Source organism: Grammomys surdaster, unplaced genomic scaffold, assembly GCF_004785775.1.
Source record: "Grammomys surdaster isolate TR1022 unplaced genomic scaffold, NIH_TR_1.0 98, whole genome shotgun sequence".
Taxonomy (NCBI): Eukaryota; Metazoa; Chordata; class Mammalia; order Rodentia; family Muridae; genus Grammomys; species Grammomys surdaster.
The window spans coordinates 9975223-10000746 of NW_021604577.1; the positions used below are offsets into that span (position 1 = coordinate 9975223).

General features: G+C 41.7%; 2 protein-coding genes and 1 pseudogene across 2 annotated transcripts in view; 1 reads left to right on the plus strand and 2 right to left on the minus strand.

The window, feature by feature from the left end:
* The window catches only part of Gemin2 (gem nuclear organelle associated protein 2), a 14387-nt gene extending 11699 nt beyond the window's left edge, over positions 1–2688 (minus strand). The window contains exons 1-2 of the mRNA XM_028782506.1: positions 2472–2688; positions 2076–2160 (exon numbers count right to left, since the gene is read on the minus strand). Of these exons, the coding sequence (XP_028638339.1) occupies positions 2076–2160; positions 2472–2608 (222 nt within the window). The 5' untranslated portion in view covers positions 2609–2688. The remainder of the gene's footprint in view (positions 1–2075; positions 2161–2471) is intronic.
* Positions 2689–4319: 1631 nt separating this feature from the next.
* The window catches only part of Sec23a (Sec23 homolog A, coat complex II component), a 56710-nt gene continuing 35505 nt past the window's right edge, over positions 4320–25524 (plus strand). Inside the window, exons 1-7 of the mRNA XM_028782204.1 lie at positions 4320–4455; positions 9068–9309; positions 11023–11080; positions 11605–11691; positions 13969–14205; positions 17758–17837; positions 19415–19559. Of these exons, the coding sequence (XP_028638037.1) occupies positions 9089–9309; positions 11023–11080; positions 11605–11691; positions 13969–14205; positions 17758–17837; positions 19415–19559 (828 nt within the window). The 5' untranslated portion in view covers positions 4320–4455; positions 9068–9088. The remainder of the gene's footprint in view (positions 4456–9067; positions 9310–11022; positions 11081–11604; positions 11692–13968; positions 14206–17757; positions 17838–19414; positions 19560–25524) is intronic.
* Positions 20471–20661, minus strand: LOC114633637 (annotated as a pseudogene).

The window sequence follows — 25524 nt, forward strand, 5'->3', positions numbered from 1 at the left end:
ATCCATAACTCATCTATAACCCATCTATAACCCATCCATAACTCATCCATAACCCATCTATTACCCATCTATAACCCATCTATAACCCATCCATAACTCATCCATAACCCATCCATTACCCATCTATTACCCATCTATAACCCATCTATAACCCATCTATAACCCATCCATAACTCATCCATAACCCATCTATTACCCATCTATTACCCATCTATAACCCATCTGTAACCCATCTGTAACCCATCTGTAACCCATCCATGACTCATCTATAACCCATCTATAACAGTAGCTGAAGCTCTCTTCTGAAATGCAGGTTTACATGCAGCAGGTCACTCGTACATACAATAAACAACGAAATAGAAACAAGTCTAAAAAAAAAGTGTTTAAAAACCCAGATAATCAGGTATCATCTTCTAACAAAACTCAGTGGGGTAAATTTGAAAACAAAACAAAACAAAAAACGAAGTATACATGAAATCATGTGTCATCTAGTGAAAGCATGTAAAGTGATATAAAACCTTATAGCGCACTAATTGAAATATCCTAATTATAAACATTAAAGGAATTACTTCGAACATAAAAAAGTTATTAAAAACCTTCAGTAGCCGGGTGGTGGTGGCGCACACCTTTAATCCCAGCACTTGGGAGGCAGAGGCAGGCAGATTTCTGAGTTCGAGAGTTCGAGGCTAGCCTGGTCTACAGAGTGAGTTCCAGGACAGCCAGGGCTACACAAAGAAACCCTGCCTCGAAAAAAAAAACCAAACCAAATCAAAAAAAAAAAAAAAAAAAAAGCTGATAAAAAAAAACAAAAACAAACAAACAAACAAAAAAACCCTTCAGAAACAGAAAAACCTAACTGCAGGTTAAATTCCCTGAGGAAACACCTCCCCATTCCTGATTTTTTTTTCCCTCCTGAGATAGGGTCTCCCTATGTGGCCGTGGCTGTCTTGGAAATTACTATGTAAACTGGGCTAGCGTTGACCTTCCAGAGGCCTGCAAGCCTGACTCACTAGTGCTGGTGTTAAAACCATGTACTTTTTATAAATGTCTGAGAGCTTTGCTTTTTTTTTTTTAACTTAAAAGTTTTCATTACTTTATGTGTATGAGTGTTTTACCTGCATGCATGTCTGTGCATGCTTAGTACCTGAAAAGGCGTAAAGAGAGCATCAGATCCCTGGGAACTAGAGCTAGAGATGGTTGTGGGCTACCATCTGGTGCCTGGAACTGAACCTGCATCCTCTGGAAGAACATCCAGTGCTCTTAACCATTGAGCCATCTCTCTAGCCCTGGAGTTTTAACTACTGAGTGCTATTTATTCTCTTCATGCACTGACCAGATGATGGAATTACCTGGTTAATTTTTGTGCCCTTCAGGAGTCTAATACTGTACAAGCACAGGAAACTTTCCTTTTTTCTTTCTGAGATGAGTGTCTTATATATTCCAGGGTAGCCTAGAACCTTCTATATAGTTGAGAATGATATGGACCTGCTGACTCTTTTGTCGCTACCCCTAAGTGCTAGGATTACAAGTGTGCTTACCAACATGCCTGGTCTGCAAAGACCTTTTCTTTATTTATTATCCTCTGTGTGTTCCTAGTGCCCAGCACAACCTAACTGCTCAATAAAAAGTGTGCTGGATAAGCAAATAAATAAAAACTATGGACATAAAGGGTAGAAAGGTGCTAACATTTGTGTTTCTACTCTGAGAAGACAATACCAGGTCAAATTGAGAAAGTGTACAATGCATTAGCTTGAAAATAAGTATAAAGGTATATCCAAAAAAAATCTTTTATTGATTTATAAAGGTCAATATTAGTAAGCTATTGAATTACTTTTTTGGGGGGGTGGAAGAGGTAACCTTTTAAATGATACACAAACACATTTTTCAGAGGTTCTCCAGGCTGACCTCCAAACCAAAATGCTCCTGCGTTAGCTTCCAAGTAGTGTCTAACTTTGTAAGGAACAATGTAATCTTATACACACCATAACGGATATTCTTGATATGATAGGAAAAGCTTTAGTCTTGTGTATGTGTGTGTGTTGTAAAAATATTCCCAGGTGGTTAGTAAAACTCACAGAAACGTTCACACTTTGCTTCCTTTTCAGCTTCTTTGGGTCAATCTGGGCTACCACAACATCTGGGCACTGGGCTGCTTCGATCCTACAAGTAATACATATATGATACTTATAAAAATTCAAGCTCCCAACGAAAGAACAAACCCCCTTACACCTGGATTAAAAGCAAAGAAATTTAAGATCACACGTCTTAACGTGCCATCAAGTTCAAAAGATATTTGCCAACCGTAGGCTGTAATAAATACAAGGGCCTTAAAGTTCCTGGACGTCCCGAAAGATAGGAACCCAAACAGGGGAGAGACTGTTGCACACCAAGGGTCGAGCGCGACACCAGGGCTCTACACCCAGGGGCACGAGAGACAACCAGCCCACTAGCACAGGACAAATATCACTCACTGCACCCTCCTCAGGTATTCCTGAGGCGTCCTGGGGGGTACCGAGGGATCGAAACCTTCCGTCAAGTCACAGGGCTCCACAGGTAACAACCGTGGCATCAACTCTTCCACCGCAGACTCGGCTGGAACCCATGCCATGGTACTTACTCCCGCCAGTCTCTATTGGCGCCAGCGCCTAGCGTAGGTACGGCGCAGGCGCTCAAGCGACCTCCGCCGCGGCCACGGGCCACCGGCGTAAGGGGGCGGAGCCGCACAGGAGCGGACCTGCTGTTGCATCCAGCTTATGGCTCCGGTGGTGGAATGTAGCGCGCGAGAATAATTCCTGGCAGAAGTGGTTCCTAAAGAGTTTCTAGGTCGCTTTACTTAATTCCGTTTTCTCTTCTAAAGCTTAGGTAGAGGGGCGGGGACTGAGGATGAACTTTGTAATCTTTAATATTTTTTGAAATTAATGAACAATATTGCTATACTCGCTATTTATTTTTGTAGTTCCAAAGTCTTTAACCATTTGTAAACGCTTTACTTTCATCCAAATCTTACAGCCGCTTTAATGTGGCGTCTTTCTGATTTCGCGGGGGAACAGAGTGGATGAACACAGAACTTTTTGTTGTTGTTGTTTTGTTTTTTACTTTTTCGAATAGCATCTTAATGTTTAGCTGAGGCTATTCTGGAAATCATTAGGTAGCTCAAGGAACACCAGACTTGTAGCGATCCTCTGGCCTCGGCTTCGGGAGTACCAGGTATCACACCTGGATACTTTTTAGATTTCTGAGACTGTCTCTTCTGTGGCCTAGAAGGGTCTACGGTTTGTAATGTGACAAGCTGGACAGCTTTTTTTTTTTTTAACCTTGATTATTGAGATTACAGGCATGAGCCATCACCACTAGCCTAGTGAGATAATTTAGGAACTTTAAAATTACTATTTTGCGATTGCATGTGGGTAGGCGAGTGCGTGTCATAGCAGGTGCGGAGGTCAGAATACAACTTTTGGGAGTAAAATTTCTTTTTCTCCGCCTGGCGGTGGTGGTGCACGCCTTTAATCCCAGCACTTGGGAGGCAGAGGCAGGCGGATTTCTGAGTTCGAGGCCAGCCTGGTCTACAGAGTGAGTTCCAGGACAGCCAGGGCTACACAGAGAAACCCTGTCATTTCTTTTTCTCTGCCTCGTGAGTTCTAGGGAAGTGAGGTTACTGAGCTGAGCCTTCTCATTGGTTCATTGCCTCTTGATACAGACGAAAATTCAAAATTAGAAGAATCTGAGCATCTTTTTTTTCTAGCAAATACTTCAAATATTGTTAACTAGTGCTTCGTTCTTTCTCCGCTTGAACACACAGATAAAATATCAGGAAAAAGACTTGGGAGAGCTTTTTATATATACCAGAAAACAGAAAAACAATCATTCAAACAAACAGCAGACGCGAAAGCTACATCTGGTGGCTAACAATTTTTCTTCTTCGTTGCTAGCAATGTCCCTGTCAGGTATTTTAACCTTAATATTAAAGAACGAACTCCGGATCCGTGGAGCTTCTGAGCAGAGATGTTCTGCCACGTCCCACCTTTTACTACTCCGGTTACATCCTTTCCGCCACACGCCCTGCCAATCGCTGCCTGCTTGCCCCGCCCCTTCCTGAATTGTCCCCGCCCTCTGCTTTGCTTGGCCATCTTTCACGCTGGCCCCACCCTCTTTATTACTCCGGTTCACCTTTTCCGCCACTCATCCCGCCCATTACCTCCTGCGCACCCCGCCCCTTCCGGGACAGTTCCCGCCCCTTTGCTCCCGCTTGCCCCGTCCCTCCGTTGGTCGCACCTCCTCGCCTTCTCCCATTTGACGTGGCAGAGGCGGCACCAGCCTTGTTGTCCTGGCCCAGGCCCTCCTAGAGGCCGGGGGCGGGGCGGTGCCGCCCCTGATTGCGGTGCCACGGCTGCTATAGGGCTTTGGAGGCAGACTGTGCAAGGCGGAGGCTGTGGCCGTCACGGAGCTCCTAGGAAGGTACCGTGGTACGGACTGGTGTGGCAGTCACCTCTGCTCCACCGGGGTCTTAATCGGAGCTGGGAGGCGGGCAGCGGGATGGAGTCTTAGGACTGTGTCGGCTCTGACCTGTCTGTGTTCTAGCCTAAGCACCTAGGCGTGCCGGAGGCTGTGGCCCAGCGCCGAACCAAGAGCGCTGAGCCCTATGCTTGTCATGGCGACGGAGGACACTCGTCTCTAGTCCTCCTAGTTTAGGTGGAAGGACGGGAGTGGGATGGAGAACGACGGTCTGAGCATCTGGCCCTGCACCCACCCTCACCTCCTGCGTGACACGCTTTCCCCTTCCCTGCCCAGGGCTCCTGTGTCCCGGGGCCTCTAGGTTCGTTTCTTGACTGCTCAGGAGTGCCCTAGACTTTGAACCCAGGTGACTACATCACCCGTAATTCAGCCTTGGGCCTTATAAAGGTTAAAGAGAAAAATACCAGGTATAGCTAGTGCCTTGGGACTTGATTACTAATGGTCAGTTTTCAGAACTGAGCAATCCCATACACTGGGGCATTTATTCTGTCTGTAGAGCTTTACTTTTTATGGGAAAGGAAGAGTAAGAGTTACAATAAATCCATAGGTAGACTAGAGTGGAGACTCTAATTCATCAGCTAAACTTCTGTCGTGTCTTAACACAACCCCACCCTAAGCCACGGATAACTAGGCATATTTGCTGAAAGAAATTTAAATGCATATTAAAGTTTCCTTTTTTTCCAGTATCTTCAGAAGCCCTTCGTTTTTAATTGTCACAACGACCTATATTATTGCCCCACATTTCTCATATAGCTGATATGAAATTTGAAGGCCAGAGAAATTTATTGCCCAAGGGCAAAACATTTATTACTCAGTCCATTTCATTGGAAATTTTACAATTGGGGCTGGGAAGATGGCTCAAAAGTTAAGAGCACTGGTTGCTCATCCACATGAATACACATTCACAGTCACAGAAACACGCGCGCGCGTGCGCGCCCGCGCACACACATACACACACACACACACACAGAATTCACTACTGGCTTACAACCATTTGTAATGCACATACACACACAGTGGCTCATTACTTAAAACCATTTGTAACACACCCACACACCTATCCTCTCAACCCCCTCCAGGGTCACTACTGGTTTACAAGCAACTCCATTGGTAGAGGGTCCACCGCCCTCTACTGGCTTCCACAGGTACTGCACACACATAATATACAGACAGATACAGGCAAACACCAATACACAAAAATGAAATAAATATATATATAAAAGAAAATTTGCAACTGAAAGGTAGGGAGGTAAAATGATAACAGGTAACTAATTTACTTAAAATTTGTATGTTTTCCCATTAGGAATGCATAAGGAGGTTAAAATGGAGTAGAGAAAACCATTACTATGGAAAGCCTTTCAGGATATAAGAAAGTGTTTGCTGTGTTATGTTAAAGTGACATGATGCTTTGGTTCTATCAGGAGAAACTATTTAATTAAAATAGTTCTCACTGCTATAAATTATTAAACAATGTGACTTTTTTTTTTTAAAAAGATGAGTTTGTTAAATCTGCATTCTAACAATATTTTAGGATGTGTGTGTGTGTGTCTGTGTGTGTGTGTGTGTGTGCTTGTGTTTTAAACAAGTTCTCACTATGGCTGGTCTGGATCTGACAAGAGATCCACCTGCCTCTGCTACCTCCTGAGTGCTAGGATTAAAGTCCTGTTCCAACAAATTTGGCTCTCTTTTTAGGCTAATGTTCGTATTAGGGGATAAGGTGCTTGCCATGTATGTCATGACAATAAGGAGGTTTGTGAAAGGACGTTTGAGGTGGGCTTTGTGATTTGAAGCGTGAACAGTCACTACTTTGGCGGGGAGTAAGGAAGTTGTGCAGGACGATGGAACTGGACCAAGTAAGAACAGGGTGCCGCTTGCGTCAAAAGATTGCTGGGAGGTGAGAGCGAGCGGCAGCGAGTGGGTCTGTGCCTTTAGAGCAGACAGAGACATTGGGAGAAAAAACCTGAGCAAGAGGGAAGTTGTGCCCACATATGACGCAGGTGACATTTTGTATGTCCTAATAAAATATAAGGATGTGGAGTAGAATTCAGTCCAGGGGCTCAGCCATCAAGAGCATCGGTTACTCTTCCAGAGGAGCAGGGTTTCTCCAGCACCCACGTGGCTGCTCACAACTGTCAGTAACTCCAGTTCTAGGGAATCTGACACCCTCACGCATGCACACAGGCCAATTACCAGTGTACATACAATAAAAATAAATCAGTCATTTAAAGACACATTCTAGACATAGGTCCAGGCCACAGCCTGTCATAGAAAGTTAACCCTGCTGTTGCTTAAGTGTGAACGCTTTCTGAGTCTTTTAATCTCTCCGAGAGGGAACAAAGACAGTGGTTCTCAGGACCTCCTTATACTGTTAAACAGTATTGAGGATCCAAAGAAAAACGTGTTTATTTTTATGTCCTAAAAGAACAGAAACAAAACCAACAACAAAACCAGCATGTGAAGAAGTCTGCATTCTAACAGAGGAGGGAGAAGGGGAAGCAAAGAAAGATGATTCTTATTCACGCAGTCATTTTCCTACGTGTGATCTCTGCTCCCGTTCTCCCCTCCCAGAAATTTCAGTTTTGATTCTCTTAGACAGGGTCTCATTCTGTCAACCGGTAGCCCAGCTTACAGCACTTCTTCTGTCTTAGTCTCCCTAAGTGCCGGTGTTGCAAGCATGCGCCACAGTGCCTCTCCCTGCTGCTTATACCACATGGGCTTATTTCTTCTTCTTCTAAGGATGGAGCCTAGTAAGCAGGCCAGCAACAGATGGGAAGTCACTCAAGCCTGCTGGTTTCCGTCAGCCTCATCCACCAGTGTGCGTGAATTAATCCCACAGAATTAATCCTAGATACGACAACATCTAAGTTCCTTCCCAGCTTGGTCTAACAGCATTTTTATTGACTAGAAACTTATTTCTCAGTTTTGGAAGAAATCCAAATCAAGATGCTATATTGGGCATCTGGTGAGGGCCTGTTTTCTAGTGCATACGTGGTACATTGTAGTTTATTTTTACATGGCAGAAAAGGCGGTAGAGTTTTCTGGAGCCTTTTAAAAATAAGGCTACAAATTCTATTCATTTAAAATCAAGTTCTTTCCCCACTGTCTTTCTTAGTAAAGTTAACATCCATATTTGTTCCCCTGACAATGTGGGTCCATAATTTTAAATTAGTTTTTTAAACTTAATTGAAAAAATTTTGTTTTATTTTTATGGATGTTTTGCCTGCATGGATGTCTTTGTACCACATGGGTGCCTGACGCCTCTGATTGTAGAGCTGCTAGATCCCCTGGAGCTGGAGTCGTAGAATCTGGTTGTAAGCTATCACATGGACACTAGGAATTGAACCCAACAGCCAGTGCTCCTAATCACAGACCCATCTCTATATCCGTGCCTAACTCCCTTTTAAGGTTTTTTTTTTTCAATATGTATAGGTACTTTGTTTGCCTTGTATATCTGTGTACCACTTGTGTGCCTAGTGTCTTTGCGGGGCAGAAGAAATCAGAGCCCCAGAACTGGAGTTACAGATGGTTGTTAGTTGCCATGTGGGTGCTAGAAACTGAACTGAGTTGCTCTGCAAAGAGCTATGAGTGTTCATAACTATTGCCGTCTCTCCAACTTCAATCTTTTTTAACCCTGATTGCTTTTATTTTGTGCATTAATATTTGGAATTCTATACTTTTGTGTATTTGGGTTCTTTAGCTTTCATTCATGACTGACCACTCTTTCCAGCTTAAGAGCCAGAGGCAGGACTGTACTCTAGATGGGGAAGCCAGCACCCTAGCCAGCTAGTTAGAAGGTAATAAGATACCTGGTTGTGGTGATACATGTTATAATCCCAGCACTTGGGAGGCCCCAGCTGGAGCAGGGAGGTTTTCAGGATAATCTGGTTTTATAGTGAGACTCTTTCAAAAAAATGACAGCGAAGAAAAACAAAACAAAACAAAACCAGAAAGCCTAAACCCAGTATGAATTTACAATATTATGTTAAAATTATGTATCTCAAATGCTTTGACAAGTTAGGATTCAGTTCCTATGAGGGGGCTGTAAAATGTAAATCCTGGGGATAGCGCTTAGTAGGCATTTTGTTCATCATGCTACTAGTATTCTCTGCCTAACTTCAGGATAGCAGAAGTACCATTAAATGGTCTCCTAGAAAGTCTGATGAGAACTTGTTGTTTTATAATTAAAAACCATGTATATTTTATAATGTTATGATTTTTGTGTCTGTTTATTTGGAGGTCAGAGGACACCTTGGTTCTCCCCTTCTACCATGTGGGTCCCAGGGATCAAACTCTGTCCATCAGATCCTCTAGCAAGTGCTTTTAACCCTGTCTTACAGGTCCTTGTCAACAGTTTTAAAAGAGTGAAAATCCCGTCCTCTTACTGCCTTGCGAGCATTAGGCTCTGTAGAGGCATTACAAATTAGGAGTGGAGTTGCTATATTTTCATTTAGTCATAATTTTTATGTCAATATAAAAGATGGGAAAACATAATTACTTTTAATTTCTTCTGAGGCTTTTGGACTTTTGAATATCTTTTGACTTATGTTTCAGACAGATATAAGAATCAAGTGCTACAATGACAACCTATTTGGAATTTATCCAACAAAATGAAGAACGAGATGGGGTCCGGTTCAGTTGGAATGTTTGGCCATCTAGTCGTCTGGAAGCTACAAGAATGGTTGTTCCAGTGGCAGCCCTGTTTACACCTCTGAAGGAGAGACCTGACTTACCACCCATTCAGTACGAGCCTGTCCTGTGCAGTAGGACGACTTGCCGTGCAGTTTTGAATCCTTTATGGTAATTAAATACATGGAAAAACTAACGTGATACACCATTCAGAACTGCAATTTGTGCTGGGGGTTTAGCTGAGCCAATGGAGTGCTTACCTATATCATACACAGGGCCTTGCGTTCAGTCCCTAGCTTCAGATAAATCAGCACAGACCTATGATCTCAGTACTCAGAGACTGGAGGCAGGAGAATTCTGTTAAGATTATCTTTGGCTACATAGGAAATTCCAAGCTAATCTGGGCTACATGGGGGCTATGTGAGATCATCTCAACAAAGAGAAAAAGACAGTTTCTTGTTCATTTATGTAAGAAGTCCATTTTTTTTTCCTGTTTAGAGTTATAGTCAAGTACAAAGGACTTAAATTTTGCTATTCTAGTTATAGTGAATTGATAATGTGAAGAGAGCAGATACAAATGCCATTATAAAAGCTGTTATATCTTATTGACGATACTGGCTAATGGTACTGGCTATGTGTGAACCCATCTTATGACTTGTTCATAGTTGAGTTGGTGCGATATTTAAAAGGTGCTAATATATTTTGAGACAGACTTTCTCTGTGTAGACCTTGGCAGGCATGGAACTCAGAGATTTGCCTGCCTCTGCCTCCTGAGTGCTGAGATTAAAGGTGTGTACTACTACCACCCAACCAAAAGGTGCTATCATTTCTAAGGTAAATTTTCACAAAATATTTTTAAAATTTCTCTTCCTTCTGTGTCTTCTCCTGTGTAGTGTGCTAGTGAATGTAGTGAGTTCTACCTCCAAAACGCTATGGATTCTTTGGTTTGTACTTGGTATTTGCTAGTGCTGGATTATAAGTGTATGCCTGGCTCAGTCTCTCTTTCTGATTGATGTGCTTGCTATCTTACATCTTTTTTCTTTCTGAGCCTTGAGCACACCCCCTTTACCTACAGCCTGAAACCTTGCAACCTTTTCCTGTGGTTGGCTTCTTTTCCTTCAGGCTGTTCTTCAAATTCTGAAGTCACTCCTATGTTTTTTATTTGCTGTTATTTTTGTTATTGTTTTGTTATTTGTTGTTTTGAGGCAATTTCACTATGTGGCTGGCCTGGACCATGCTCTGTAGCCAGACTAGCCTTGAACTTGCTGCAGTGGTCTTGCTTCTGCCTTTGGGGTTGCAAGTGTGTACCAACACTTCTGCCCAGCAAGGCTCTGCTTTAAAGTAGCTGTTCTAAGCACATTCTCTAGAAATAGCTCTTTGTTTTCTTTATCTGTTTAATTAAAAAATAATTTGTGTGTGTGTGTGTGTGTGTGCGTACGTGTGTATGTGTGTTTGTGCATATGTGATACTGTGTGTGAGGAGGTCACTGGACAACTTTTTGGAGTTGGATCTCATCTACCATGGCTCTGGGCGTTGACCTTTGGTTGTTAGGCTTTCGTGGAAAGCACTTTGACCCAGTGAGCCATCTTGCTGGCTTTTAAATCTTTTATCACTGCTGCTTAAGTAGTATTTTCAGCTGGGTGTAATAGTAAAAGTCACTCCACACACCTCGGCCCGTTCTCAGGGTACAGTTTAGTTTAGTGATAAATGGTTGCCTAATGTATGAGGCTTGGGGTGCAACCCCTCAGCCCCAATAAAACCAGTCACTTCGATCATCGATTTTAATCCATTCATGCATTGGAATGAAATTATTCTATTTAAATTAAGGTCCTTGTAAAATGGAACTGAAATGTTGCCTAACTAATCTGTCCTTTTTTACAATAGCCAAGTGGATTATCGAGCAAAACTCTGGGCTTGCAATTTTTGTTACCAAAGGAATCAGGTAAGGATCTCTTACAGATACTAACGCTGTAATGCTGGTCATATAGGGAAATGCTTGTTTAAAAAGAGAATGAAACAGTTATGACAACATTTTTTCTTTTCATTAAGTTTCTTGGCTGCATGCGGGTGGGCAGGTGGTGTGTATACAATGTTGAACATGTGGATGGCAGAGGACAGATGGGGGATTTGGTTCTCTGCTTATAGCTTATGTGCCCAGGGATCAAGGTAGTGAGGGTTAGGTAGTGAGGGTTAGAAGCAGTGTTTTTATCTACTGTCGTCTCACCAGCCTGGAAATACCTTCTTAGTAATTACATGAGACTAGACTGGTCTACATAGTGGTCAGGACAGCCAGGGCTTGGTAGAAAATAACCTGTCTCAAACATAAAAACAAAAGCAAAAAACCAAACAACAACAACAACAACAAAAAGGCCAAAGTTTAAATGATAAGGAAATAATTTTGAATTTAAAACTGCATTTCTGTTTCTGGAAAATAATTTAGTATGTTTTTTGTTTTTCTGTTTATAGTTTCCACCTACGTATGCTGGGATATCTGAACTCAACCAGCCTGCAGAGCTTTTACCCCAGTTTTCAAGCATTGAATATGTAGTTCTGGTAAGAACAGAAAAGTAGGTATTTAAGAAAGCTATAAGTAGACAAGGGCTTATGTCAGAATAGTTGTGAAAATGGAGATGACGTTAAGGGCATGCCAGTAAATCAGGCTGAGGATTTCCCAGGTAAGGACTGTCAACGTCAAACGGTGAAGGTCAGTTCTGGCTGGAGCTATCTGATGATTGGTCAGATACTAGGCAGGACCGTGTGACTTAACCAGGAAGCGTGAAAGCATGAGGTTTATTTCCTAATCGGAAGTTCTCTTGTCATGAACTTGGTCAATAAAGTGCTAAGTCTGCTGATGTGTCCCTGAGTTTATGAATGAAACGTCCTTGAATTGGGAGAATAATTTTTCTTCCTAGTGTGAACATGGCTTTACAAAGTTGTTTATAGATTTAACTGTGTAGAGCTGGGCAGGTTAGGTCATGGCTGCCATTGCAGACCTTTGGTTGCAGAAGCAGAAGGATCAGGAGTTCAAGCTTATCTTGCTCTGTAAGTTTGAGGCTCGCCTGAACTTTATGAAACTCTGTCCCAAAACAGTAAGAATTTAAAGCATAGACATTTAAAAATGTAAGTATGGCCGGGCGGTGGTGGCGCACACCTTTAATCCCAGCACTTGGGAGGCAGAGACAGGTGGATTTCTGAGTTCGAGGCCAGCCTGGTCTACAGAGTGAGTTCCAGGGACAGCCCTGTCTCGAAACCCTGTCTCGAAAAACCAAAACCCAAAAAATAAATAAATTAAATAAATACAAATGTAAATATGTTTTTGAGACATTGTCTCTGAAGCCCTGGATAGCTTCTAACTTCCTGTGTGGAGCAGGCTGCCACTTTTCGCCTCCCGAGTGCTGGGACTAAAGATGTACACTATCATGGCTGGCCAATAAACAATACTGAATGTGGTATAGGAACAGAGTTATGTTTCACTTGAACTAGTCTCTACGTTTGTCAGACCTGGCTAGTTTTTGATTTTCTGAAAAGCTATCTCAGTCTTAGATAATTGTTTTATAAATATTAGCTTATTATTATTTTTCAGTTTGAAAATGATTTAAATAAAACTGCTGGTTTGGCTCAGTGGTTACTTGATGCTCTTAGAGAGGACCTGAGTTCAGTTCCCAGCACCCATGTCATTGTTTTCAAAACTGCCTGGAACTGCAACTCCAGTGGATCTGATGCCCTGCTCTGGACTTGAGGGCATCTGCATTAACGTACCCACACATGAAAACCCATACACGGAAACCCACACATATATGCTTAGTTAAACAGTGAAATAAACCCAAACAAAAATAATTTAAAAAATGGCTATACTTAGAGAAATACAATCATTAATTACCATTAATTAGTAGAGTGCTATTTAACTTATTCTATACAGTTTGACCAAAAACTCAGTACATGGTCTATATTATTTGGTTTATTTTTCACTGCATTTTGCTTTTAAACCAGGGTAATCTTGAATACATTGTTCTAAGTGATCCTTAAGTAAAGACTAAAGGTGTGCCCATCCCTGGCCTGAACTTTGTAGTTGTTAAAGTATTATCTGAAAAATACTTAAAAAATATTATTATTAATTATTACTACCCTTATTGGCAGCATAGTCTCATGTACGTGAGGCTGGCTTCAAGCTTTCTATGTGACGAAGATGTCTTCAGCTCTCGTTCCTCCTGGCTCTGTCTCCCCAGTGCTTGGGTCACAGGTGTGCACTCTCAGTTTGAAAAGTAATAAATCCTTATAAGAAATTAAACTGCATGTAACTAAATAGAAAACCAAAGTGGAGTTTGAGGCCAGCCTGGTCTATAGAGTGAGTTCCAGGACAGCCAGGGCTACACAGAGAAACCTTGTCTCGAAAAAAACAAAAACCAAAATAAAACCAAAGTACCCCCCTCCAATGTCTGTTTGTGTGTGTGTGTTTTTGTATGCAGATGTGTGCATGCCACAGTGTGCATTTGTGGGTCAGAAGACAATTTTCAGAAGTCAGTACTGTCCTTCTACTATGGGTCCTGGGGGTAGACTCAGGTCATCAGGCTTGTCCCACAGTGCACAGCGCTGAGTCATCTTGTCACCCTTTAAACTTATTCTTTTTCTCAGTGCTGAGTCTGGATCTCTCTCCAGGACCACACATGTGGCATGTTTCTTCTTTGTATGGCTTCCTTAGAATTCCATTGTACACACGTATTAATAGATTTCACTGTTTACATTTTTAATTAGTTCCCGATTGTCTTGAATATTGTGCTAAAATGTTAATAGCTTTATAAATGCCTTTCTTACTGCATTTTGTTTTTAAAGCGTGGTCCCCAGATGCCTTTGATATTTCTCTATGTGGTTGATACTTGCATAGAAGATGAAGATTTACAGGCTCTGAAGGAATCCATGCAGATGTCACTGAGCCTTTTGCCACCTACAGCTTTGGTTGGACTCATTACTTTCGGGAGAATGGTGCAGGTTCATGAGCTTGGATGTGAAGGCATTTCAAAGAGTTATGTCTTCCGAGGAACAAAGGACCTGTCTGCCAAACAACTGCAGGTGAGTAAGAGTGGGAGTGTTGAACCTGCTTATCTATGTACTATATATGTTAGCAAATACTTTCTAGATGCATGTACTTTTAAAAATATGATGACTCGTTCTGTTATAATTGCATTATGACAAGGCTTTAACTTTACTGTTGATATCAGTCTTATTTCTTGTGCAATTTAACTGTCATACAAATGAAAGACTTTTCTACTTTACATAGAGTGTCTTGGATATCTCTCCATGACCACATATATAACCTGTTTCATTTCTGTGATGGCTTTATTAGAATTTAGCTCTATACACTTCCTGGGATCTCACTGTGTACATTGTTTAGATAGTGACTAGTTGTGTATAGATGCATGTGTGTGGATGGAGGCCTTAGGACAACCTAAGTAAGGCCTTGTTCATCATCATGTGTCCTCTACTTTATGTTTGTCTTTTCTTTATTGTTTGAGACAGGATCTTTCATTGGCCTAGAACTTGATGATTAGGCTGGCTGGCTGGCCCTGGAGCCTCAGAGATCCATCCACCAGTCTCTGCCACTCTAGTGGATTGTAGTGTTTGCACCATTACACTCAGAGTTTTTAATGCATTGTGGGATTGAACCCAGGTCATCATGCTTTCGAGGCAAACACTTTACTGACTACACTGTAGCTAGCCCAAGACTATCTACTTTTAACTGTGTCTTTAAAATTTGAAGTGACTGAAGGTATTTTACTAGTCTCCACCTCAGCCTCCTAAGTTCAGGGCACAGGTTTACATCACTGTGCCTGTCTCTAAAGCCTGTTCTTCTTGTCGGTTTGTTGATAAGGAAAGAGACAGTGTGAGAATTTGTTAAAGATCTTTTGAGATGGTTGAGTGTGTTTATGTGGAAGAGAAGGAGACTAAAGAGGATGAGTGAAAGTAAGAGATGGGCCTAGGAAGCTTCCGAGGAGGAGGTGGCATTCTGTTCGGAGGACAGGAGGCAAAGGACTCTAAAAAGGAGGACCATTTGTTTTTGTGAAGCTGGAGAAATGGGTGCAGGTTGAATATCTAAAATTCCTTGAAACAGAAGTGTTTTGGAAGTTTTGGAACTCTATGTAGACGAGGTTGGTCTTAAAGTCTCAGAGATTTGCCTGCTTCACCTCATGAATACTAGGCTTTTTGGAATATTCTTATACATGGGTATGGGAAAAATAGGATACATTCTCAGAAATGGGTCATTAGGTAGTTTTGTCACGGTGTGAACATAGAGTACTTCTGTCAGCTAAGAAGTTCTGACATGATAGGGGATGTACTCTCAGGGGCCCACCATTGTGTGTGGTCCATTATTGACTGAGATGTCATTACGTGGCATGACATTGTACAGAAAGAGATATTTTGGGGATGACATCCAAGTATAAGCTAAAATAACTGATGCATGTATGATATATGCATGGTATATGTATGATATATATATGATGATGATGATATATATATATGCATACATATGTATACAACCTGGATGTATGGAATATGTCTAGCACATCTCTACTTTGACTGTACTGTATGATGTGACGTCATGTGTGGAATTTTCCATTGTGGCATTCTGGTGACACTTAGAACCATTCAGGTTTTGGAGCATTTCAGGGTTTGAGTTTTTAGATTAGGTGTACAGCTGTTATAAGGAGGGTCTGCTTTTCAGGATGGTCGCAAGAATAAAACAGATTATGCTTTAAAATGTTCACTTTTGTTAATTGTAAATGATACATTTTTAGAGAGAAGTTTAGTTCTCACTGTGGTCACTTAAATTATATGATACAAGTATGGCATTGAGAACAGGCAAGTGATTGTCAATACAAGAAACGTGTTCTTTTAGTGTAACATTTTTATCTTCTTTCTGTGTTCAGCTACAAAAAATCTGGCCTTTCTGCACAGATAGTTGGAGATTCCAGTGTTAAAGTCTTCTAGTTGTTTAATTGTAAATTTCTCCTCGTTGTGATATTCAGTGTTGTGTAAATAGCAAAATCTGGATTAAAATCTTGTGCTATTTACATTAAATAACCTCAGACGAATTTTATAACTGCCTTTTTTTGTCTTTATCCTCCCACCTTTAAAGATTAAAAAAATGTTACATTTCTTTATTTTGTGTAGCTCTCTCTTTCTCTCCCTCTCTTTCCCTTTTTCTCCCTCTCCCTCCCTCCCTCTCTGTCTGTCTGTCTCTGTGTGTGTGTGTACATGGCGCTGTGCACACGTTGACATCAAAGGACAGCTTGTGGTATTGGCTCTCTCTTACATGTGGCATTCAGGCCCTGGGAACTGAGTTTAGGCTGTCATGTGTGACAGCAAGCATCTTCACCTGTTCGGTTATCTCTTTCCTCCCTGTTGAAACAGTGCCTTGTTATGTCTCCCAGGCTGCCTTTGTTAAGTCTGTTTCCGCAGTAGTCCGTGCATCACTGGACCTAGCTTGTCATTATTATTATTTTGTGAGAATAATATTTCTAAAGTGTTTAGCTCAGAATTTGGTGCACAGTGAAAAGTTGATGTTTCTGGTGGCAGTCCAGGAGCACTGCAGAACTAGGTCAGTTATTTTTCTTTGTAGACTTTCTGATTGTTAAATACTTTTGCCATAATACTAAATAATACTAAGCATTTCTAGATTAAGAAAATTGCAGTAAAGTAACTTTTTTTTTTTGGTTTTTCGAGACAGAGTTTCTCTGTGTAGCCCTGGCTGTCCTGGAACTCACTCTGTAGACCAGGCTGGCCTCGAACTCAGAAATCCACCTGTCTCTGCCTCCCAAGTGCTGGGATTAAAGGTGTGCGCCACCACCGCCCAGCTGTAAAGTAACATTTTTATGAATAGAAAAGGATGATGTACATCTGTGAAATCCAGAACAAAACTGGTATTTTTATAAGACATTTAGCTTGAAAATCATGAATTAATTTATATCCCCAATGTGATTCTATGTACTGTTGTTTTAAAAAGATTTTTTTATTTAAAAAGTGTGTAAGTGTGTGTGTGTGTGTGTGTGTGTGAGAGAGAGAGAGAGAGAGAGAGAGAGAGAGAGCGCACAGTTGTCTGCAGAGGTAGAGAGCATTGGGTTCCCTCGAGCTCGGGTTATCCGTGGTGCCACCTCTCCTCTCCTTTGTGTGCTTCCTCATAACGCTGCAGTTACACTTTTATACTGCTTTATTAGGTAGCCTCATTCCTTCTAGATTTGTAACTACCATGGGAGCAGAGAGTTGTTTTTTTTAAACCACTGTATTCTTGCTGCAGAGTAGGTATTTAAGATGACAGTTGCTGAAGGGGATGAATGCATTTAAGCTAAGAAGAAAGACATTTATGTTCATCATTAATGTACTATGGCTTAATTAGATAAGAAGTACTTCTAGATTAATGTCCTTTTCACCCCATCATCCCGTGTACTTGGCTCTTATGGTGATGGCTGTGGGGGGAGCTCAGGCTCCACAGCTAGACCGTTTGGCTTCTGGGAAAAGCAGCCTTACGCTTATTTTGTGTTTCTAATTTGTAGCACCTTCAGCTTAAGAAGCTGATAAACAATGTGGGAGTAAATAAACTGATCTGACCAAATCGTGTCTTTACAGGAAATGCTGGGGCTCTCTAAAGTACCCGTTACTCAAGCCACACGTGGGCCTCAGGTACAGCAGCCACCTCCTTCCAATAGGTAATTAATATAGCAGACAGAATCCTGTAGTTCAAGCAGGTTCTTGCTGAAACATATCATGCCCTCAACTTGGACAAAGACGTTAGGTGATATGTAATATTAAGTACTGTTAAGAGTATAAATAGATTGGAGTAGTATATGGTTTTAAAAAACAAACTTAACTTCTTGTGGCCGTTTCTTTTTTACTGAAATGGTTCTTTTTTTTTTTTTTTTTTTTTTTATTATATGTAAGTACACTGTAGCTGTCTTCAGATACCCATATGAGGGCATCAGATCTCATTGTAGATGGTTGTGAGCCACCATGTGGTTGCTGGGATTTGAACTCATGACCTCTAGAAGAGCAGTCAGTGCTCTTAACCGCTGAGCCATCTCTCCAGCCCCAATGGTTCATTTTTTATCATTGTGATGTTACGAGTTTAGTTTTGATATGTTTATTTTTATTTTTAAGTTCATAGAATCTTTATGTGGTTTGTGGACAACTATGCAAAAATAGGGCCTCAAAAGCTTTTAATTTGTCTTTATTGGTAGCTATTTCTTTTAATCAAAGGTGCTATTACTAAAATTGAGTTAACTGATCTATCTTCTAATTATTTTGGTAACCTTGGTACTAAAATAACTTGATAGCAATTGATCAAGTTCCTTGGCCAGTAGCTGCATCCCTGGGAGTGACACACACTGTAGAATGGGGCCTAGGAATAGCAACCTCCCTTCTTCTGAGGACAGGGTCTCACCTCATGGAGCCAGGTTGGGCTTAGACTTTGATCTCTTTATCGTCGTCATGCCTCTACCTTCTTAGTGCTAGGACTATAGGCATGACCACCATGGCTGACCCATTCCTCTCTCCTTCCTTCTCCTGCTTCCTCCTTTCCCTCTGCCTCCTCTCTTTTCCCACCCAATGAAGCATGTACTGGTATGTGTGATGCTGGGATCCAGCCTCGGCTCTCACACCCTAGATAGGACCTCTGACTGAACTGCATTTCCCATAACAACCTGTTTTCTTTCTTTTTTTCTTTTCTTTTTTTTTTTTAAGATTTACTCATTTATTTATTTATTTATTTTAAAAGATTTATTCATTTTATGTATAGGAGTACACTATGGCTGTACTTCAGATACACCAGAAGAGGACATTAGATCCCATTACAGATGGTTGTGAGCCACCATGTGGTTGCTGGGAATTGAACTCAGGACCTCTGGAAGAGCAGTCAGTGTTCTTAGGTGCTGAGCCATCTTTCCCGCCCCGATTTACTCATTTATTTTACGTATATGAGTATACTGTCGCTGTCTTCAGACAAACCAGAAGAAGGCATAGGATCCCATTACAGATGGTTGTGAGCCACCAGGTGGTTGCTGGGAATTGAACTCAGGACCTCTGGAAGAGCAGCTAGTGTATTTAACCACTGAGCCATCTCTCCAGCCCCCTCCAACCTGTTTTCAAAGAAACACTCCAGTACATTCTGCTGCACATAGAACATGGTGAACTACTGGTCTGCTGTGTGTCATGTAGCTTTTTCTATTTTTAAGAGAACTTCGTAAACTATCACAGTTGTAAATGGCTTTTGTTTACTGTTGTTTTGCAGGTTCTTACAGCCAGTACAGAAAATAGACATGAATCTAACAGATCTTCTGGGAGAACTTCAGCGAGACCCTTGGCCTGTACCACAAGGAAAGAGACCTTTGCGTTCCTCGGGAGTGGCACTTTCTATAGCTGTAGGACTGCTTGAGGTAGTTATGATGAAAACTTAATTTTGAAGTGTAAGAGTTTGTGTGTGTGTGCGCACGTGCGCACGTGGAAAGCAAAGCACCATGGTGATGCTTGTTGTGGGCGTCCTTTCGGCTTTCCTTCCTCCTTTTCCTTCTTCCTTGCTCCACCGTCATCTTTGCCATCCGTTTCTTCTCTGTTACTGTACAGCTCGTGCTGAGCTGAACTGACAGCAGTTCAGATAACGTAGACTTCTGAATACAGGCCTGTTCTGTACACTACCACATGTGGACCCTTTCTTCTCTCAGTCTGTAATCAGTGTACAGTACTTTATTTTTTTAAAGCGCCACACAAAGAATAGGTTGTCACCTGTATGTCTGTCTGTGAGTTGGGTATTTCTCCAGGCTTGATTAATATCCTGTAGTGGCTGGCTCAAGGAACTTAGGGAAACCCTTTCCTTGTGTATCACTTACAAAGAGAGTTAACAGAAGCCACACCTGGTAGAAGAAATACATATAGCTGAGACATGAGAGGGAGGGCATGTCTTCTCTCCATAGCACGCAGGAGAAAGCAGCATGGGCTCAGCTATCCAGGAACTCCCCACATACAGCTCGTATGATTTTCAATTATCTCTGTGTTTGTCTGTGGGTGAGCAGACGTGCTCTCAGTGGTCAGAGGCAGAGCTGGAGTTAGGGTGTTTGCAAACCATCTGACAGAGTTGCAGGAAATGGAACTTGGTTCTTCTGGTTGGAGAGACTTCTAGCCCCTGATTTTTTTTTTTTAAGATTTATTTGTCTTTATTTTGTGTGTTTTTTTATGTCATTAGTTTATTTACAATTTTTTTTCTAGTATAAGAGTTCAAGGGTTTAATCCAATTTTTAGATCATATCTCTTAAACTTTCTTCATTCTGTTAAAGGGATGAATTAAATATCCTTATTTTTTAAGTAGCTGGTGCCTTACTATAAAGAAAGGAGCAGCAAATCCAGATCCAAAGTACACGGTCAACACAGCCAGTAACTGCCATTTGTTTTCCACTGAAAATGGCAAATTCTTCCCGGACCCTCCTCGTAGTGGCTGCGACGGACCACGGAGGTGGTGAACCTCCGGATACTCTGGCCCAACATGCCGCTGCTGGAAGTTCTGTGAAGGACGCAGAGACAGAAGGTGGAAGAAATGGCCGTACTACCTCTCTCTCCTTTCTTCATGAACTTGCTATCCAGTGCGCGTTTATTTTGTGTTTCTGAGTATTTTGCCTGCATGTATGTCTGTGTGCTACATGCATGCCTGGCTGCCCATGGAGCCCAGAAGAGGGCATTGGTTCCCCTAGAACTGGAGAAAGATGATGTACTTGTGAACTGTTGTGTGGATACTGGGAACCAAGACTGGGTCTTCTGCAAGAATAGCAAGTGCTGCTATTATTGGGCCATCTCTGCAGCACCCCACACCCATGATGGGTTATGGGAGCTTCACTGCAGAGGGGAGGTTGATTGCATCATTGGCTAGTGGTGCTCAACTTATAATCTTTATTCTTGAAATCTATTAGTAGGATGATTGTTGGGCACATTTACTCTAGAACCTGGTGGGCCCATGTGTTTTACTCCTGTAACACTGCATTATACTTACTAGTTTTCTTTCCTTCCTCTTCCCTTCCTTGCTCCTTGCTCCTCTCTGTCTCTCTGTCTCTCTGTCTCTCTCTGTCTCTGTCTCTCTCTCTGTCTCTCTCTGTCTCTCTCTGTCTCTTTCTCTCTCTCTTCTTGAGATGAGGTTTCTATAGTCAGCGCTACTACAGGCAGCTAAGGAATGCTGACAGTGGGAGAAATAATCTTCGAGGAGTAGCACATCAGTTGGTTATCTAATATCTAAAGGTCTGGTTATTGTGTAGTACTGGCTGGACTGGAAAAGTTATCACAGGGATCTGCCTGCCTCTGCCTTCAGAGTTCTGGAATTAAAGGTGTGCACTACTATTAAAAATATCCTAGTCAGGGTACTATTACTGTAATGAAAGACCATGACCAAAAGCAACTTGGAAAGGAAAGGTTTACTTCACTCATAGTACTGTATAACAGTTCATCATCAAAAGCAGCGAGGGCAGGCATCCAAGCAGGGCAGGAACCTGGAGGTAGAAGCTGATGCGGAAGCAAGCCATGGAGTCTTACTCCAGCCCCTGGGACTTTCTTAAAATTAGTTTAATAAACAAAAATATTCAGCCAGGTATGGTAGTAAAGGCCTCTAATCCCAGCACTTGGGAAGCAGAGGCAGATTTCTATGAGTTTATGGACAGTCAGAGCTACATAGAAAGACCCTGTCTTAAAAGGAAAAAAAATATTTTTTCTTTCTGGTTATCTGAAGTAAAGTCATGTAAAGACAAATCAACAATGAAGACCAAGTATGTTTGCATAAGAGTAGAAAACAAATAACCCACACGTCAAATTTCTTACTGAAAAAAGAAAATTTAAAAGCATTAAATTGCAGTCAGCTGTCTCTTACATTCACTGAAAGCCTTCACATAGAACAGAATAATGGCAGCAGACAGCCGAAGCAAGAAGCTGAGCGATCACATAGTCAGTCACAGGCAGAGAGAGGGCACTGGCAGTGGACCAGCTGCCAGCTTCTACAGACAGATTTCTCCAGCAAGGCTGCACCTCCATAGAGCCTCCCAGACAGCACTGCCAGGTGCAGAGCAAGTGTCCAGTGCCTGACTGAGCCTGGGGGGACATTTCTAACTGAAACCACCACAAACTCTTTACTATATTTTATCTTGACTTAATTATAATACAGCATATGCATCTAGAAATTCATCCATTTTTTTTTCTCAGATTTCCTAATTTTTGTGGAATCAAGGTTTTTAGATGTCCTAAAGTTTCACTGGTATATATTTTTCTATTTTAAATAGTTTTTGATTTGTTAAAATTACAGTATAATTACATCATTTCCCTTTTTCCCTCTACTCCTTTCAAACCTTCCCATGTACCCCATGCCCCTAGTTTTCTTCCTAGCCTATTCTTTCTTTTGTATGTATGCATTCTCAGAGCTGAACGTTGGTCATTGGATAATTGGTGTGCTTCTCCCTGGGTAGACTAGTTTCCCCACTTCCAGCATTCCTTAGCCGTCTACAGTTCTTAGCCGAGGCCTTATGGGCTATCTCCCTCCCGTGTTAGCATGTCTGTGTCAGGTGTCATACCTGTTCAGGACTTGTTTAGGCAGCCGTGCTGATGACACATCATAAGTGTAGCTTCTCTGACATTTCTAGGAGACACAATCTCACAGCAAACCCTGGTCCTCTGGCTCGAAAGATCTTTCTGTTCCTTCCTCCACAACGATCCCTGAGTCTTAAGTACAGGAGTTGTGTTTTAGACATAGCAGTTGGGAATGGACTCCACCATTCTGCATTTTGATTGGCTATGGTTTTATATAATGGTCTCTGTTGCAAAGAGAAGTTTCCTTGATGAGTGGTAAAAACTACACTTATCTGGTTAGAGCCTGGAGAAGGATGTCTTTTTTTTTTTTAAAGTGTGTGTGTCGGGGGTTGGGGGGAGGAGGAGAGGGAGAGAGAGAGCATGTGTACCGTGTGTGCAGCGGCCCCTTGAAGGACAGAGGAGAAGGAGTCGGATACTCTGCAGCTAGACTTGCAGGAGGTTATGAGCCGCCGTGTGGGTGCTGAGTGGGTGCTGGGGATTGATCTTGGGTCCTCTGGAAGGACAGCCAGTGCTCTTAACTGCTGAGCCAGCTCTCCAGCCCCCCCTTTTCTTCCTTTTCTTTTTCCTTTTTCAAATGAGGTTCTGCTCTGTTGCTCAGGCTAGCAGACTTACCCACGCTGGCCTCGGCTTCCCAGTAGCTGCAATCATAGGCAGGTGATACTATCTTCTTCCTTTATCTTTCTAGAGTTTTATTTGAAATTTTTTGAGATTATAATCACATAATTTCTCCCTTATCTTTCTTTCCTCTAAATTATCCCATATTCTTGTCTTTTCTCTCTTTTAAATCATGGCCTCCTTTTCTATTAGTTTTTTTTTTTTTTTTTTTTTTTTTTAGGTTTTTCGAGACAGGGTTTCTCTGTGTAGCCCTGGCTGTCCTGGAACTCACTCTGTAGACCAGGCTGGCCTCGAACTCAGAAATCCGCCTGCCTCTGCCTCCCAAGTGCTGGGATTAAAGGCGTGCGCCACCACCGCCCGGCTTCTATTAGTTGTTATATACATATATGTACATACATATTTCTAAATGTATAAATACATCCTGCTCAGTTCCTGAAGTGTTACTTGTATGCATGTTTTCTGATCTGCAGTTATACACAAAATGAGTCTTCATGGCTTATTTTCCATTGCAACTTGTGTATTTCACTCTGACTCTCTTACTGCCCTTCCAATGGGCTTTCATTTGAGTTTGGTAGTTCTGAGCCCCCATGCTAGCCTCTCTTTTCCTTCTGTTTACTTTATGTCCCAGTTATCCTGTTCTATGTGAAGGCTTTCAGTGAATGTAAGAGAAAGCTCACTGCACTTGGGAGGTAGAGGCAGGCGGATTTCTGAGTTCGAGGCCAGCCTGGTCTACAGAGTGAGTTCCAGGACAGCCAGGACTACATAGAGAAACCCTGTCTCGAAAAAACAAAAAAACAAAAAACAAAAAACAAAAAAAAAAAAAAGAAAGAAAAACAGCCAGGCAGTGGTGGCGCACGCCTTTAATCCCAGCACTTGGGAGGCAGAGGCAGGCGGATTTCTGAGTTCGAGGCCAGCCTGGTCTACAGAGTGAGTTCCAGGACAGCCAGGGCTACACAGAGAAACCCTGTCTCGAAAAACCAAAAGCAAAAACAAAAACAAAAACAAACAAACAAACAAAAACAAAAAACAAAAAAACAGCTCACTGCAATTTAATACTTTTAAATTTTCTTTTTTCAGTAAGAAATTTGACGTGTGGGTTGTTTTATACTCTTATGCAAACATACTTGTTCTTCATTGTTGAATTGTCTTTACATGGCTTTACTTCAGATAACCAGAAAGAAAAAAAATATATTTTTTTTCTTTTTAAGACAGGGTCTTTCTATGTAGCTCTGGCTGTCCATAAACTCATAGAAATCTGCCTCTGCTTCCCAAGTGCTGGGATTAAAGACCTTTACTACCATACCTGGCTGAATATTTTTGTTTATGAAACTAATTTTAAAAAAGTTCCAGGGACTGAAGAGATGGCTCAGTGGTTAAGAGCACTGAATGCTCTTACAGAGGTCCTGAGTTCAATTCCCAGCAACCACATGGTAGCTCACAACCATCTGTAATGGGATCCAATGCCCTCTTCTGGGGTGTCTGAAGACAGCTACAGTGTACTCATATACATAAAATAAATAAATCTTAAAAAAAAAGAAAGTCCCAGAATAGATATACTTTGTAAAGACTTTGAAACAGAATTCAAGGTTGTGTAGAAATAAAAACTAAAGGCAGAGTTTTGGTTTCCTCCCAGGCCTTTTTTTTTTCTACTTAAATTTCCCAAGGGCTGGAATTTCTAGAATGATCTCTTTACTTTTGGCCTGCAACCGAAAAAACAGTTTATATTATTTATAATTTGAAAGTATAATTTGTTGATTTTTGTTTGTTTGAGTTAGGGTCTCTGTAGCTCAGGTTGGCCTAAACTCATGTAGGCCTGTCTGGCTTTGAATCCTCCTGCCTCAGCCTTCAAAGTACTGGAATTACAGGTATGAGCTACCACTCACAGCATTAAGACAGTGCCAGTTTTTATTTTAAAGATTTATTCATTTATTATGTATACAGCATTCTGTCTGCATGTATGCCTGCAGGCCAGAAGAGGGCACCAGATCTCATTATACATGGTTGTGAACCACCATGTGGTTGCTCGGAATTGAACACAGGACCTCTGGAAGAGCAGCCAGTGCTCTTAACCCCTGAGCCATCTCTCCAGCCTGACAGTGCCATTTATCAATGTCCTCACATAAATACTAACTGTAGAGTTGAGCACCTTGCAAATAGCATGTAGAGAAAAAGACA